Genomic DNA, 18,508 nt, shown 5'->3' on the forward strand with positions numbered 1-18,508 from the left:
ACACCCACCTGCGGTAAAAATAAAATGGAGTGATGTTTCTGCTACGGTGTGAACACAGAGAGGGTGGAAGAAGGAGACATGAGAGTTGGGAGGACATGATGACTCCTCTTTATGGTCGGAGGCTTCGATATTTCAACTGGATACTTCTAGCTCCGAGTATTGGGTCCAGTTTGTGTTAAAAATAAATGTTACAGAGCTGGGAGAGTGTCTGTCTGTCTGTCTGTCCTCCTGTTTTATTCGGTCTCTCCATCACTGGAGAACAGGGGAGGAGAGGAGGAGGATGAATGCCTGAATAACTTCACTGTCAGACAGTGATGAAGAGGAGGAGCTGCCTCATCACGCTGACTTCCTATGATTAAATATTTTAGAGGTTCATCCGTCTGGTCGTCATGATAGCAGAGTTTAAGACTTCTACATGATATTAGAAACTAAATAAAACTAGCCGGTCTGTAAGCTCTTGGGATCTATGCTGTCTAAAGTGATTCAGGGCTGTGTGTGTGTGTGTGTGTGTGTGTGTGTGGGGGGGGGGGCAGCCAATGGAGATGCAAGCCAATGGATTACCATCAGTCTGCTGTATGAAGCACACCCTTTAAGCCGACACAAACGTGTTGGAGACTTGGTGGGTTTCAGTATCAGAATAATGTTTCATCAGAGAGTGAGAGGTCCGGGAGTCAACACAAGCACACATCTGAATGCTCGATGTGTTCTCTCAGCCTGCTGAACTCTTTGATTCAGATCCTCAATTCTCCACAGGGAGCTTCATATCACACACACAAACACACACACACACACACACACAAAGACAGACTCATCTCATCCTTTGTGTGCTTGAGCCAGACAGGTCAGACGGTTCATGATATCACCACACACTAACAGCAGCAGCAGACTTAATGTCCTCCGTGCATGCTGAGGTTTAAAAAGTGTTCGATACTTCGACACCACGTGTTTTAAGACAGTATGAGCCGTTTTATTTATGATCAATAGCATCTACAAATACTGAAAAATCTGCACATCTCCATTCATAGATTTAACCTGAAGCTGCAGAGAGTGGAGGTGGTGTATTCACATTCACAGGCCGGCAAATACTGACGTTTCTTAAGTCCTCTTGGCGTCTCGTAGAATGCAAACCTTACGTTTACGTCGGTCACAAACAGGCAGAAAGCGGAGGAGGAAGACGCACAATGTGCAGTTTAGAGAGTGTGCAGGAGTTTGATTGGAATCTTTGGATTTGGAAGATTCAAACAAATTCCTGCCTAAGAATTATTTTTTTGCTGAAGTGATTTATTTGCTTTCACTTCAACATCAAAGTAACTCTAAAATATAAAAATACAATTAACAGAACATATTCAGCTGCTGTTTGGATGAAAGGTCGGTGATAAACAAATCGTTGCGAAAAAGAGAAAAATCCACATCTTGTGATTGGGGTCGGTGCTTCTTCCGCTAACTAATTGTTCACACACTTGATCAGCGCTGTGAGGGAAAGCATTCAGGTCCTGCCAGGCTCGCATTTTAAGTAGCGTCAGCGCAACGGCTCCTTAAAGTCCATCCAAAAGCACTCCTCTGGAAACGAGAGGGAAGGTTTTTCTTTCAAACTGTGATCCAATTCACTGATTTAGATTAGGGACATATCATCAGACAGGTCCAGGTTCACGTCCCCCCCCCCCCCCCCCCCAGAAGAAAAACTGTGATGAAGCACTGTTTGGTTATTTGACGATGTAGAGCAGAACTGAGATATGAAATTACATGTTTAAAGTTTAACCTGTGACAATGTTTTAAACAGCACCATCAGCTTTCTTCAATTTCTCTCTTCACCTCTACGCCGTGATTCCAGGTACCAGACCAGATGCTGAGTATGTGCTGTATTACTGGCAGGTGTGTGTGTGTACTAAACTCTACTGTATGTGTGCACGCTGAATGGATTGATGGTGTAATGTGATGTGACAGCAGGGAGGAAAAGAAGAGATTAAGTTCAAGAGTTGGCCTGCTCCCTTTAACAGCTCAGCTATTAAAGGACCCCCTACTCACACATCAACGAGGACACACACACACACTTTCAGTCTCTTTATCCACTGAACAAGCAGAGTCTTGTGCTCAAACCGACCGTGAATTGATGCTAATAGAAGGTGTTTGTGCAGAGATTCAGTGCTGAACAACACATGTGTCTGTGTGTGATGCCACGAGCGTTGGCATCGCGGAGGACGCCATGTTGGTTTTTTGAAGCCAGATGTGACCATCATTAGAAAACAGGGTGGAGCTGAAGAGGACTGAGTTGATGGCTAAAAACTTCTGAGAGCTGTACAGTTCATGCCCGTGGCTGATTCGTTGAAACAAATCAAGGACCCATTGATTGCATTTTGAACGCACTGTACATAAACTCCACCACTAGGGGGCTCTCAATCTATGATAACAAAAGATGAGGTAGAGGCTGGTGGGGAATCATGGGAGTGATTCTCTGCTATCCCCCCATCCCCGATGAAAACAACCTCTGAGTTGACCGTAGTCAAGACAACCGGGTGAAACCGACCTGAGGAAGAGAATATGTTTTCCGACGAGCTGATGTGTCCGGGTATAATTTATCACAGCAGCACGTACAGCAACGGTAGTGCAGCGGTCTTTCATGTAACATCCGGTGTTTCCACGGCAACGGTAAACATGTCCTGTCTGTCATGGTGGCTGACACACAAAGACCCATATGGAGGAGAGAGAGAAAGAGAACGTCTCTTTTGCAACAAGGATTTAGTGCCTGTTAGCCGGTCAGCTGATCTGAGAGACGGGAAAAAAACCTGCACACACAGCAACCACGACACGCTGCAAAATGACAAAGAAGGCAGCACCTGACGTTTACACACAACCCTCAGAAATGAGAGGGATGAGGAGGTCGCTCTGTCCCGATGTGTTGCTCTGAAACAGGCGCCATTAGCGGCTGTTCATCTCGCCATATCACAAGTAGCGGTATAGAGTTAATGGCAGTTAGTGGCAGAGCTCAGCGAGCGCAGGTGTGCTCTTTTCTGTGAGCGGGGATCGATGTCTTAAATGACTAACCAGTGTGTCTCACGCCTGCGTGCGGTGAGAAGAAGGTCAAGTGCCTGTAGTGATAGATGTGTGCGCGCTGAAAAGAAACGTGAGTGTGACGCTCGCACAGAGCCGGAGAACAGTCAGCCTGCTGATCAGAGATGGAGATCGTCCTCAGTGTCTCCCTGTAGTCACAGTGATGTAAAAGAAGGACACTGCTGCATCTTTGAATGTCTCATTTCACTTTAACAAACTCTCAGACAGCTCAGCTGACGAGTCCAAAGTCATATCCACCTTATGACATCACACATTGACCTTTGTTACCGTTCCTTTGAACTGTTTGACCTCACTTTGGGATCCCTAACCACTCTCTGTGCTTAACTTCCTGTCCTAACCTTCCAACTACAGAAAGGTCCTTACTGTATTTCAAAATAAAAGCACACAGCAAGAAAAAGTACTCTCAGCTTAAGACAGAACAAACATTCAAAGTAAAAGCATAACAAGTTTTATTTTGAAATGTGAAATAATGGTCTGAATGGAACTGCAGAGGGACGGTGCAGTGCTGTGTTTTTATAAAATCAATAATGACACGAAGAACTTAAAGAAGCATTAAAGAGAAATCTTTTCGAGGTCAGGGCCTTATGATGTAGAACTATTAGAGGCACATTAAAAGCTCATTAGAAGAATTCCAGCAGATCGAAGACTGAAGGTGAAAGGTCACTTTAAAGCAATAAATGCTCTCAGGGTATCACCTCCTAATGGCCTTCATGTTATCAGCAATGCAAGCGTTATTTATTTATTTAAAGACAGTCAGCAGCTTCTTCCTTCAAAATAAAATACAGACTTCTGCTCCATTGTCCCTTCTGGGCCTCCATACATGTGTGGTGGTGACTGTGTCTGCAGAGACTCTGTCCTCTGACTGGATTTTACTGTTCTGCTTTGTTCTGGTTGACTCGGGACGTTTCTGGGCGGAGCTGGTGTGTTTCCTCCAGCCAATGACAGCGCAGCAGGTGAGTTTAGGAGTGGAGACAGTTCAGAGATTCAACGCGGTGAATATGACGGACGTGGACGTAGCAGCAAAGAAGAGAAAATATAATTACAGTGAGGAGAAACACCAAGCAGATAAAGCTCGTTCTAAAACGAGGGTGAACCTTGTGTTGTCTTTTACCCGTGGAGGTGGAGTTGTTCTGTTTCCTGTTGGACAGGCATCATCATCATCATCATCATCATCACTTCCTCTTTATAACTGTGACAAACATCAGCATGAGTACGACTCACGTACTCATGCTGATGTTTGTCACAGTTATAAATGTTTGTCACAGCTATAAAGAGGGAGTGATGATGATGATGATGATGATGCCTGTCCAACAGGCGCTAAAAACGGCTCGGTGAGAAGGACGTGAGGAAAGTTTTATAAATAAAGATATTCAGAGGGTAAACTGATCTGATAAAACTTTACTGTGTGATTGTTTTCATGTGATGAGGAACTGATATAATCTCTGATTTAAACATTCAGAGCATAAATATTGAAGCAACACGTGTTGTAGTTTAACATGTGATGTCACAGTCTTTGGACTGTAGGAGGAAGCCGGAGTACCCGGAGAGAACCCACGCATGCACGGGGAGAACATGCAGACTACACACAGAGAGGCTCCTGTCAGACCGGGATTCAAACCAGGAACCTCCTCGCTGTGAGGCAACAGAGCTAACCACTGCAGCACCATGCAGCCTCCATAGTAAACAGACAACTGAGGAGAAGACAAAGTGTTGTTTATGGAGCTCTACTTTGCTGACCCCTCTCTTAAAGGAAACGTAATGTTCTCTGTCACACACACGCACGCACGCACGCACGCACGCACGCACGCACGCACGCACGCACGCACGCACGCACGCACGCACGCACGCACGCACGCTGAAGGGTGTTTGAAGAGGAGACGGCGGCCCCGTGGATTCGAGGTTAATGCGAGCTATTGTTTGAGTATTCATTCGTCGGTCCGCATCTTCTTTTATGACGCAGTTGATACATCAACAAGATCAAGAAGCTGTGTCAGGTCAGAGCCGCTCTCAGAATGATAACAGCTGATAGTGATGTGGACATCCGCTGATGTGTCAACTCTTACTTTGCAGATTTATCTCATGCGTCAAGGTGACCTGGCTGGACGGCGTCCTCTCCGCCTGCTGCTCTGAACCCCCTGAGCTCATCCAGGAAGAGGAGCAGTGAGCTCATACAGACGCTGACCAGACTTCTGGACATTTATCTGAAAATTATCTCGTAAAACGAGAAGGAGAGACAAAGGCAGACGGACGACGGAGAGGAAGAGTGAAGGTCTGTTTGTACGTTTAGAGGGGACACGAGGAGGGTCGAGGGTTAATCGCTGCAAAGGATGAAACTGCAGCCCAACTTATCAGTACAGTTCTGTTCACACTCCATATTTGTTTGGTACACAAGAGGGGGGGGAGACATCATTCTACGGTTCTGATGAACAGATGTTGAACCATCTCATCTGTTTCGCTATCGACCCGCGGAGCTTCTCTCCTTCTTTGACGTGTTAATCATCAACCCGATGAAGTACGAGGGATCAATTCATCTCAGATCAAACACATTCCTCCTTCCTCTCAGAGACGTTCTCATCAATCCGTCGGTCTCCTGAAGTGTTTGTGTTCTTCACAGGTGACAAAGCTCATCGTTTAGAGGCGGAACACTTCTGAGGTTTGTGTTTAGACCTCAAGTCTCGAACACACAACGAGTCCTGACAAAGGAAATCCATCATGACCATTTGTCCACAATAAACTGAGGCGACGGCTCATTTTGGAAAAACACAGCAAAGGTTGATGTTTTGTAACGGAGAGAGAGAGAAAAGCCGCCCGAGGGCTTTTGATGCTTATCTGCAGCGAAGGAGTCTATTCACAAGTGAACAAACGTTATGCAAGAGCCCCTTTCTCCGCTTCATGAAAGCACGAGTCAAGGAGCTGTTGACCGGTCTCACAAAAGGTAAAACAGACTTTAGCCACGAGGCGTGATGGAGCGATAGTGAAATAAAGGAAAGGGAAGTAAAGGGGAATTTCTTCTAGGACTCAAACGCACGCGGCCACATGAAGCCCAACGACCAGAACAAGAGAAAAGCACAGAGTTACAAATCAGCTGCAAGACAGATGGTCGCTTTACACACACACACACACACACACACACACACACACACTTCCATACTTCTTCAGCATGCACCGACACTTTCACTTCATTATCAGGACATTAAAATAAACCCCAAACAGTTCTCTCTCCTCCATGAACAACCCACTGCAACACTGAGTTTTTGCACATCTCCGTCTTCAATGTCAAAAGGTTTTCACGGCGTGCAGGAATCTGTGTGTATGTTTCCTCTTCTCCCTCTTCTCCATTTCTGCGACTCGGTCTTCTGCAGACGCAGAACTCAAGAGGGGGAAGATTAACTGTTCCTAAAATCTGTCTATGTGCTGAGTTTATTCACACGAGGCAATCCGTCGGCTCCTGTGCCCAAACACGTTTGAGCCCCTAAGTCCAGTTCATTTGACTGGTGTGAGTGCTCCGTTCTGTGCTCAGGCTCAGTACACTTCTTCTGCTCTGGCACGTTTTGAAGAGGTGAGCTTCTGCACGAGTACAAACACGGGTACACAACGTGGTCCTGAGACAACCCGGAGTGTTCTGTTTGTATCTGACTAACATGACTCAAAATAAAACAGTCAGTAAAGGAGCTGTCATGTTCTCTTATGTGTAGACGCGGACTCAACCTCTCGTCCCTTTTTGTTGAAGTCCGCCATGCATGTGTTTTATTACGACGTTATGTACGAGAGGATACCATGCTCAGGTCGGTTAGTCCTGGAGAAGTGTGGGGGGGGGGTGGGGGGTGAATCATGATTCAGCAGGGTACAGAGCAACTGGGCCTAGTGTGAGGGCGCCCCCTACTGCTAGGATGACTTCATATTCTTTAATCACAAGATTTTTTACCATGTGTCAAATGATCCATGAGGGTCTCCTCCCCTGAAACTGAGAGGGCATGAAAACCCTGAGGGCCTCCACCAAGGGGCAACCTCCGGTCTTGAAAAATGAAGCCTATGCGGAAGTACAAAAAACTGCAGTTCCTCGAGGTTCCGCTTGAGGCTGGCTGCAGAAGCGCCGGAAGTGCCATAAGCCCACAGCCAAAAAAGCCCGTTTTTACCACAGGAATCAACATGTTTACAGCCTGGTTCAAAAAACGAGATATATCTGAGAAGTTGACGGCCCCTTCTCCTCACACTGTGGGGGGGGTGAATTTTTTTTTATAACTCATCGGATTTTATTCTATTAAGGAAAACGACTATGCCCATATTTGGTTGTGTCAGATTTGATTGACAGCTCTGCGCGCTGCATCTATCTGTCAGGAGGCTAACAGCTTGATCCGTCTGATTTCTCCTCTTTCTTACTTCGTTTGGAGAGTTTGTTTAACACATATCTGACAACATACACGGCTTGCTGTGCGGTTAACAGACCATCCAACAAGTTGACGCTTCAGTTTTTTTCGGTAAGTGATATAGTAGTGTTATATTTACTGCTTACTCATGTGTTTATATTTACGGACCTAGCTTGTTTAGCGTTAGCTTGTAAACCAGTCGGCTAACTGTGTAGCTCATTATTTACATTATTTACAGTCAATGGTTTAGAAATGTTTGTTGTTAAGATGTTGTTGTTGAATATAATGAGTTTGTGTGATGTTAGAAGCTAAAGGTTCACCTCAGTTGTTATCTGACGTTATGATGAATGTTATACTCCACGATACGTAAATGTGGACATTAAAAACAAACTTTGTGTAGTAATTATCCGTCAGTAACATAAACTGAACTGAACCTAATCTGCTGTGTAGGTTATAGAGGATGACATTAAAGTTACATGGTTGATGTAGTGTCTTAAGATTTGAGCAAACTGTTAACAAATTTAAAAAGAAAACTATATTAATAACCATATTAATTTTCACTGAACTCATACACAGAATATAGCTGTAGAAATATAAAATATAAATAACATATGGAATGAAAATAAGATTTAAAGCACATAGATATAAAGTATAAGAAATAGTTTGAAGAATACAGCCATGTACTGAGCTCATGTTAATAATAAATTAGTTACTGTATGTTCTGTACTAAAGCACAGAGACTGTTAATGATTTAAATAATTCAGGTTATATTTGTTTCATGTTAAGATGAAGTACTATCCACAATAAATTGCTCAATTTTTCCTCACACTAAATCTGAGATCATTTGATGTGGAATATCATTGTGTGAGTGAGAGAGCTGAAAACAGCACGATTACAATAATGTTTATCTTAACTTTGAATATATGTTGATTACCTGAATACTGTACCTTTGTTGCCTGGGTAGTACACTGTTGAATTTATAAATGTGCTCTTACACACAGATGAATACAGAAAAATAGATGAGAACAAAAAAATGATTTAATGAATAACTGATATTTTCTCTCTTTCTTTGCCATCTTGAAGACCCCTCATTAAAAGTCCATGTTCTCCTGGATCCATGTCACATGGCTTCTTCTGAATGACTTTTCAACAGTCGAAGTTCTGCTGAGAGAAGATGGCCAGCAGATAGGACAGCAGTACATCAAGGAGCTCCACAGGCTTCAGGAGGAGGAGGAGGGTTTGCACCTTGGAAGACTGTATTCATGCTGTTCAAATAAAACTAGATCTCCTTCAAACAACTTGCAATCAAACCATTTTCTTCCCATTTTAAAACCCTTTGTCCAGTTTAGATGGGAGAAGTTGATATTATGTGATATTGATCAGGGAAGACTACATTTCTAAATCATTTTTAACTGTTTTTATTCACAAGTTATTGATCTTATTTACTCTCCATGTATCTTGATTTAAGAATGGGGCTGTGTTTAAGGTCATATTTTTGCAATGACTCTGTTCCAACCCACTTTAAGAAACTAATTGCATTAGTATTTGGTAAAAAAAAATGTCGAAAGAATAAGAAGTTGTGTAAAAGTAGACTTCCTTCCCTAAGTTATTGAGTTGAGCATTAATTAATGGGTATCATAGACATTCAGACACACCCTCAAAGTACACACACACACACACACACACACACACACACACACACACACACACACACACACACACACACACACACACACACACACACACACACACACACACACACACACACACACACACACACACACACACACACACACACACACACACACACACACACACACACACACACACACACACACACACACACACACACACACACACACACACACACACACACTCACACACACACACACACACACACACACACCAGGGTGGGAATGACTGATGCTCCCCCCCATCAACATCCTGAACTAGGAGAGCAGGACAGCATCAGCAGCAAGCAGCTGCAGAAAAATACTGAACCGAAGCTTCAGCTCAGACATGAGCATCGTACCTCATACTGTGCATTAACAAGAGGGACATACGCCTAGTGGACCTCTCTCTCTCTCTCTCTCTCGCTCTCTCTCTCTCTCTCTCCCACCTCTGAAGCTTCTGTGCAGTGTATCATCTCTCTCTCTCTTACTCTTTTTATCATTTTATGAAAAAATAAAAACCAGTCAGAAATATACCTGAGTATCGTCTAAGTGTGGGAAACAGTGGTATTTAATCCTCTCAGACTTCCTGGCAAAGAACATTTTGTTCCTATGCGACTTATTGATTTGGTTCCTCTAATCCCCCCCCTCAACCACACGTATTAGGGCCTGATTACTCTGCACTACTTTTTTTTATAACATGCATAACAACATGAAGAGTGTAACTAAGAGATCAAAGGTCAACCATGTGCGGCATCCTTCAAACAGCAGCAATCACTTCAGGGCTCATATTAAAGTCGTACTCCTCCTCCCGGTCATTTGTGATAAACATGATATTTAATAAACCGTTATTTAAAACAGATTTTCATTAATTCACTGTCGGAGGCTGACACTAATATTTCTCGTCTCTTGCACTTAAATGACCACGCAGCAGTGGAACCAGTTAGTCAATGACAGATATTTGAAAAATGTGTAAACCTGTGAGTCAAAGTAAGCATTCAGGCAATGTGTGCAATTTGCGTCATTCATTAAAGGAGGAATGTGCAACCTTTTGATCCAGTAGACGTCGCCCTCGAGCACCAGCATGAAACCAAAACAAACTGCTGTTTGGGCACACCTCCTCCATACTGAAGCCTCCGCTCTCCTCCAGAGACACACCTCCAACACCCCTTCCCTCGTGTTCACACGAATGAGTTTTCGATTAGAACGCGCCATAATTAAGAAACGTTAAGCCCAAGCGGCGGACAAAATCATTCTGTGCTCGAGCAGCAATCACCTGTGTTCTGCATCGTTGTGTTAGCATGCTAATGTTAGCGCTCTGTAGTTAGCTCGTATCTTCACATTTCATGAAAACTGACACAGAATGAGCGTGATCTAAAAACTCTCACTAACATCCAAATAATCAGTGAGTATGTTCTTCTTCTCTCTAGTGCTTGACTAAAACAGCCGCAGGGCGAATGTGTATTATCCATCAGTACCTCATGATCATGTGCAACACTTTACCACATGCTCATTAATGTTCACTGTCCCTGATTTAAATAAAGAAAAGTAATAACTTCTGCAGACTCATATTGTACACAAAGAAGCCCAAATCTGCCTACAGACGGTCGGAGCTTTTTAAAAATAAAAAGTGATGCATGAGTCTGGACGTATCTGACGAGACGTCGAGGCTGCTTTTCTTCACTGTTGGCCCGGCCTGCTTCAGCCTGTCAGCCTCTCTCTCAGCCAAACTACACTGGCCTCTTTGAGCATCCTCTGCCCACAACAAACCCACACAACCATCATGGCTGCCAGTATCACACAAAGACACCATGTTACTACAACCCACAGCCAAGAGATGGGGGGCACAGAGAACTCGTTTATGGTCACAGAGCTTATTCTCTCACTGTTGCTATTTTTATTTGACTCTGTTTGAACGCTTTGTCACAACTTTGTTCATGTGAATCATCCAAACACAGCAGACTGAGCGTCCATTAACAGGAAAGGTGCGTCTTTCTTTTTCTGTTGCACAGAGCTGCCTGCACGTTCTTTTCAGAAAGCCGGAGGGCCGAGCACGAGACCCCGCCAGGGTGACAGAGCGTCCAGCGCTGAATCAGCGGGTCGCACGTTGTGTAATCTCTCACACAAACACACACACACACACACAGATTAACAGCACACATGGAGGCAGGATAAAGAAGAGGGAGGGAGGGGGGCTCTGTACAAAGAAACTTTTGCAAGAAAAGGAAACAGAGAGCCAGAGAGGTGTTACAGTTGAGGCTCCTCTTCATTTAAAGTCCTGCTGCCGCTGAATGGCTCAGTTAGCCATAAAACACGTCTCTTCAAACAGCAGATTCACGAGACTCGACAGAAGTTTGTGAGGAAATGTGCAACTAAAGACTTACATGAAAACACACATCACCAAACGCTTCATCCTGCTGAAGGTCATGCTGGGAATCAGTGCACCTCACACTGAGTTGGAAAGACGTTAGAGGCGGCAACGTGATTTAAAAAGAGCACTTTATGTGAAATTGATTCACTGAAGCGATAATAAATGTGTAAGAATAATGTCCCCCCTTCACCAGTGATTTCTCCTGACTTATATCCATTTATTGTTATCATGCATTTCTACACAGTCATTCAAAAACAGCCTGTATGGACGTCCAAAGGGTGCACCGATGATAAGGGGTCCAAAGGGGCTCTGATGTGACCTAATTAATGCAAATTCTCACGAGCCCCCTTCTGCATCAATCAGGTCTGATATCGAACTCCTCAACCAACTGTTACAGACCACCACTGAAGCCAAGCAACACTCGACTAGTTATGCAAGCTGAAAAAAGGAAATCACATTGTGCAACGTCTCAGGGGAACAGTCACTTATAAAGCTGAAACTCAAATCACCGTCTATGCACGCTGCATAAAGGTTAACCTGTGCGGAGCGGCTGGACACCTGCACAACTCTCAGACGCATCTCGTCTTACAACACATTCTGCACGCACATGCAGACAGCAGCTTTTCTCAGCACACAGGCTGAACAACAGTGAATCCATCCATTGTTGGTGGTGTTGGTGATATCAATGCAGCCTACACTCTCTGAGCTCTGACACACGCAGTGACCCCGCTGTCTACTGTACTGTAGTTGGTGTGAAGATGACATCATCCGCTTGCATGCAGAGAGGTCACACTGATGATAAAATCACAGTTTTCAATGCACATAATAATCAGTTAAACTCAAACACATGTCAAGGGAGAGAAAATTTGCTTTTTGACAAATATGCTAAACGTACAATACATCACTCCAAGCCTTTCATAAATCACTGAGAGCCTGCTGGGAATTCGGCTGATCCATTAAGCCCCAAAGCTGAGCTTTATTTCATCACATTTCAACTTTTAAACTCTTCCCACAGCTCGCTGTCGTCCCCCCGTGGGATCTGCGTGATGACAAAGAGTGTCCCGAGTGGAAAAGTGGATATTTGTGACACATAAATAAATGTTTGATGTTTGGATTGTTATGCCGAATTTGTCAGCACATTTCTGCAACTCAAAATAAGCATGAAATCATTTTTAAAGTCTGTTCAGAAAATAAATGTGGAGCTTTTTTAAGCAGATTTGAATTCTGACTGTGGAGTTTGGCCTCAATCAAGACTAGATGAAGTGGGCTAGCCCAAATCCAGATGTTACAGCTGCTTTAACATGCTACCTGCACTGTTGTTTAGCTGGTGGCTAGACAATACAATAACTTGACCTTAGTTATGTGTGCCAGCTCAAAGTAAACTCAGAGAAAAATGCAGACAGATAAGCGAGACCGTTTCCGACACCACAAACCTCGGGCACGTTCACGTGAGCGAGCACGGCACTGAACCCCGTTCAAAAAATGACAACTTTTGCTAAACCTATGGTTGGTTGCAAATACACACACTCAGGTGGAAGTTTCCAGAATCACATGGACACAGTGTTTGGTTCGGCGTCCTGATTACGCACCGACAGGCGTTCGTTTGAAAGACACGAAGACTTTAGAACAGTTTGCTGTCATGCCGCTTTAACACCAGATGTGTGGCCAGCAAGAGAAGGCTGACAGATTTGTCAATGGAGTCTGGCTTGACTGTCGTGTGCACACAGGGTAATAAGAGTGGACAAAGTTCAGCGGAGCAACAAGTCACACTTACCAGAGTTTGCTCATACTGCAGCGCGCGCTGGTCCGAGCCGCCCCCTGCCATGGTCTCTGCTCGGCTCCGTCTGCACCCGGCGACCTTATCAAAAAGTTTTCTGCTTAGGAGTGAGAGGAAATCGACAGCGATATCTCTCTCTGTGTGAGCACTGATTAAAGCATCGGGCTGACTGGAGTCTCTGTGAGGGAGTTCACAAAGGGGACTCCAGCTCCAGAGTGCGTCCCGGTTACAGTAAGATCTTTCATTTTATAGCCTCAAGTCTCCAGTAGGATCCGCACCGTGAGGCGGGACTTAGACTGGTTTGAAGTGGGATCGACCCTCCCATCTGTGTGTCAATCAAACCAGAAGAGGAAATGCTGCTCTCTGTGTGTTTACAGTTTTTCATCAGGGTTTTTTTTTTCTGTTTTCTTTAGATATTAGACATAGAAGCTAACTGTACTTTAAGGTGTGATTTATGCTACCTGAGTTCAGGTGAGTTCTCCATACAGTCCTGATTACAGTGGATGATATCATGATGAATGGATAACTCACCTTTGGTCTGTTGACAGTGCAGTGTCTTTGGTTATGTCAGCTTTAGATTAACAGGTCACCATTTTTGGTTTGTTTTCACCTTATTGGGTGAGTTTTGGTAAAATGGGAAACTTTCTGAAAATGTTTTCAGCCTGATCAACTTGTTGAATCGTTCCAGTGCCACGACCGAGAGGTTCCCAAACTGTTCAGCTTCCCCCTTAACCCCTAAAATAAGGCAGTCAGAGACTGGGGACCCCCCACTGTTGGAGCCAAATGATGTGTTTGTTTTGTGTCATGGTATTTTCCTTATGGTTGTGTGTGTTGGCCCTCTACTGGGCACTATGTGTAGCCTGGGCGGATGCTGTGGTTAAAGCTCCAGGTGAGGTGGGACAGGTGATTGAATGGAGGTAAACAGACTTTGTTAATTTCTTCGAGCTAAGCACGCGTCCGAAAGCTTCCACATTCATCCCTCAAGTGACTTTTCTAAACAATATTGGGTTTGTTAAAATTGGTCACGACAATTTAAGTAAAAAAACTTTGCTTTCATGGAACTTGGGACACAGTGCACTCTTGATCGGTCATCCACGGACAGTGGAAAGGACACGAATCAGGTACGCCTAGTGCTACAAACATTATGGCCATGTTTTATTTGTGTGCACACGTTTATTTTGACAATCAAACCCGGTATTTTGGTTTGAACTGGGAATTAAAAGAGCTCTGATTTATGTATGGTATTTTGTTGTGGTATTTGATTATTATCATGAGTGATGATTTACTTTATTTGATTAGCTAAATATGGATGGTGAATTAAGTTTGCAAAACAAAGGTTTTGCTGGTGATGAGCCTGCTGCTGCTCAAACGCACACCACTGCGGGTGCGCAAGGGGTTGACAACGAAACACGTGATCCCAAAAGGTTCAGTGAAATTGACCCAAAAAGCATTACTGGACAAACTGGACAAACTTCAGAAGACACGGAAAGCAAAACTAAACAAGGCATCAGAGTTTAAAAAGACAATACAAAACTTAATGCAAGACAAATCATATCAATCTGAGGTTCACTGTACATTCGACAAATACAAAACTCTATATGACGAGGCAAAGGAAACCCACGAAACGCTCATGCAATTTCTACCTCCCGATGAAATGGAGAAAAACGAAATATGGTTTAAAGCAAAAATGTTTCAGTGAATTTACTGCCGATGTGAAAAGATGGATGTCTAAAGCAATTTCAGGATTTGAAAGAAACGAGGAAAGAATTGAGAATGAAATAAATCCGAGTGACAGCATTTCAAATCTTGGAACCAAAGTTTCAAGCACAAAATCAAGCAGAAGAAGTCATACAAGATCAAGGACCACAAATAAAGGCAAAGCTGATACTGACTCAGCGCGCATCCAGGCAGAGGCAGAGAGAGATCTGTTTGAAAGGAAAAGCACGCACTGGAGGAGCAAGCTGCGTCGCTCAGGAGGAGACAAGAGGAACTTGAGTTTGAAACGGAGATGGCAGCCTTAGCAGCAAAAACAGCGGTGTTATCAGCGTCCAGTCATCAAGCTTTTTCAACGACAAAATCAAATGGAATGGAATCATATTTTGAAAAAGGAAAACAATTAAAGGGCACGTCCACCACTTCATGCCCTCCTCTCAAAGAATACAGACAAAAACCTGAGGATTCAAATAGACCACCACTTCAACAATATCAACAAAATCCAGATGCTTATATGAAAACAGCACAAACCGAAGTTGAAGACAAAAATGGAATTTCAACAATAGTGCACAAACAGCCGACAGACAAACCTGTGTTGAACCCTTATGAACAAATAACAAATCCTGCATTTCAGTTCCAACCGTCTTTCCCAGAAAATCACAACACACCAGCTTTGTACAATATACTAGAAAAACAAAATGAAATCACCTCTCTTCTAATAAAGCAGCAATCTTTGAATTTACTGCCACTAAGAGAAATTCCATATTTTGATGGTGATCCTCTGCAGTACAACACTTTCATCAGGGCTTTTGAACATTGTGTGGAACATCACACCAACAACAAAGGGGACTGCTTACATTACCTGGATAAGTATACAAGAGGTCAGCCAAGAGACTTTAATTCGTAGCTGCCAGCATATGGCTCCAGACAGAGGATATTCTGCAGCCAGGCACCTGTTAGAGGAGCACTTTGGGAATGAACACATTATCACTGCAGCATACATGGAAAAAGTACTAAAATGGCCTGAAGTTAAACAGGAGGATGTGAAATCTTTGCAGGAGGATGTGAAATCTTTGCAAGCATACGCACTGTTTTTACGAGAATGTTGCATTGTAATGCATTGTATTGTACAGTACTTGAGAGAACTGGATATGCCTGCACATATGAAAACAATAATTCTCAAACTTCCGTACAAACTTAGAGAAAAATGGAGAAGCTCAGCATGTGACATATTGGAAAAATGTAATCGCAGAGCTCAGTTCATGGATATTGTCAAGTTTATCAAACATGAGATGAAAATATTGTCTGACCCTGTGTTTGGAAACATTCAGAACACACAACACTGCACAGGAGGTGAAAACCCAAACAGAATGAAATCCCAAGCCAGGCCAAACTTCAAAGGCAACAGTTTTGCAACAACTATTACTGCTATTGAAACATGTTAATGTTTAGACAGGCCTATGGGTAATCAGGTCCACCCAGTGTACCTACTCATCTATGTTTTATTGTTCCTGCTTATAGCAGGATTTTATAATGTTGTCCATGACATACTCATTTTGAATTTTTCTTCTTTCATTGTATGTATGCTGTTTTTGTGTTTTTTGTTGATATAAAGCACTTTGTGACCTTTGTCTGCGAAAAGCTACATAAATAAACTTTATTATTATTATTATTATTATTCATCTTCTCCGGAATCCAGACAAAACAAACCTTTTCAACATGAAATGCGTCCATCTACAAAACAGTGCAGTGTCTGTATATGCTGTGCTCAAGGTCACACACTGGATAAGTGCCCCAAAATGGACAGGAAAACCCATAGGGACAAGATAAACTTTCTAAGAGAGAAAGGAATCTGTTTTGATGCCTCTAACCCTGACATTTTGACTGCGATAAGCGCCTTTCTTGCAAAATCTGCTGCCAGTACCATCCTACTCTTCTACACCTTAAACAAAAAGCTAAAGCTGACTACACAAACTCAGCACAGCAAAAAGAAACATCAGTGAGTACTACAGTTGTTTCTTTGCAATCATGTGATCATACAGGGGCTGGTAACAGTAGCAGTGAGGGGATTCTAACCATTCTACCTGTACAGATAAAGTCAAAAAAGGGAAACAGAATCATACAGACATATGCTTTTTTGGATCTGGGTAGCACAGCCACCTTTTGTTCTGAAACACTTGTGAAAAAGCTGAAACTAAATGGAAGCAGAGGAAATGTGGCCGACTAGGAGTTGGGATCCCAACATTGCTGCAGATGACCCTGAAATAAAAAAGGAGTTCATAAATAGTGCAGTGATTGTTGAGGACACACAAAATGCGACTCTACAACTACTAACCTTCTATTCGGACAGGTTGAAAAGAGCAATTTCATGGATCCTTAAAATAAGGAAGACTCTATTGGAGATCAGCAAAAAAGGAAAAGTTAACAGGAACACAAACATCATTAAGAGGACAGAGATTGACTCCTGAAGAGCTTTTGGAAGCTGAAGCATCCATCATCGGCTTCACCCAAAAGGAAAGGTTCTACAATGAAATTGCCACATTGGCCTCTGGCAAACATGAAGTAAAAAATAGTAGCACCATATACAAACTGGACCCCATTCTGGACAATGGATTGCTTAGAGTTGGAGGGAGACTAAGTAAGGTAGCCATGCCTGAGGAGACAAAATACCCAGTTATCCTATCCAAAGATGACTATGTATCTGCTCTGATTCTAAAGCATATTTATGAGCAGGTGGGCCTGGTGGAAGAAATCATGTTCTCTCTAGATTGAGGAGAAAATATTGGGTAACCAGTGCTAATGCAGCAACAAGAAAGGCTCTAAACAACTGTAGCTTATTCAGGCAACAAATGTCAGACCTGACCAAGGAAAGACTTGTTAAGAGATTAAGAGATTTACTTTTATTGATCCCCACAAGGGGACATTTCTGTTTTTACACTCTGTAAGTCATGCAACACACACATAGGCTGAAATATACACACACATAATCCTATGGACATGAACTAATGGAGAGATGTCAGAGTGACGGGGCTGCCCACAGCGGGCGCTCCTGAGCTGATGGTGTGTGTGTGTGTGTGTGTGTGTGTGTGTGGGGGGGTGATCAGGCACCTCTCCAGCTACCAGACCAACTTCCAGATGCTACTGCTCCACGCAGCTCATGGTTGCTTGGGAGAGTCATAACAACCTATCCTGACAAAAAAGGACTGGTGCGTTCTGCAAGACTGAAAACAAAGCCCAGCATACTGGACAGGCCAATAACTAAACTGTGCCTGCTCCAAGAAGCTACCTAATAAGATTAGATTATTACTGGTGAACTCTGACCCAAAGGGATTTTTATTTGTTTTGTAATTTATTGTTGGTCAATTTTCATCTTAAGTTTGGCTCCTTTATACAAATATGTTTAAATTGTTTCTATCCTCATGCCATCAACAATTAGGGGCCGGTGTGTTGGAGCCACATGATGTGTTTGTTTTGTGTCATGGTATTTTCCTTATGGTATTTTCCTTATGGTTGTGTGTGTTGGCCCTCTACTGGGCACTAT

The 18,508-nt window shown here is 43.3% G+C and overlaps 2 protein-coding genes across 2 annotated transcripts in view; both read right to left on the bottom strand.

The window, feature by feature from the left end:
- Positions 1 to 13,710, bottom strand: part of clcn2c (chloride channel 2c) — a 135,232-nt gene extending 121,522 nt beyond the window's left edge. Inside the window, 1 exon segment of the mRNA XM_065960149.1 lies at positions 13,252 to 13,710. Within this exon segment, the coding sequence (XP_065816221.1) occupies positions 13,252 to 13,302 (51 nt within the window). The 5' untranslated portion in view covers positions 13,303 to 13,710.
- LOC109986280 (uncharacterized) overlaps positions 1 to 18,508 on the bottom strand; it is an 86,202-nt gene that overhangs the window by 493 nt on the left and 67,201 nt on the right. Inside the window, exons 5-6 of the transcript XR_010667115.1 lie at positions 2,689 to 3,327; positions 1 to 2,657 (exon numbers count right to left, since the gene is read on the bottom strand). The exon at positions 1 to 2,657 is cut by the window's left edge and continues 493 nt beyond it. The gene's annotated coding sequence lies outside the window, so the exon portion shown is untranslated. The remainder of the gene's footprint in view (positions 2,658 to 2,688; positions 3,328 to 18,508) is intronic.

This window comes from Labrus bergylta, chromosome 11 (assembly GCF_963930695.1).
Source record: "Labrus bergylta chromosome 11, fLabBer1.1, whole genome shotgun sequence".
In the NCBI taxonomy this organism is placed as follows: Eukaryota; Metazoa; Chordata; class Actinopteri; order Labriformes; family Labridae; genus Labrus; species Labrus bergylta.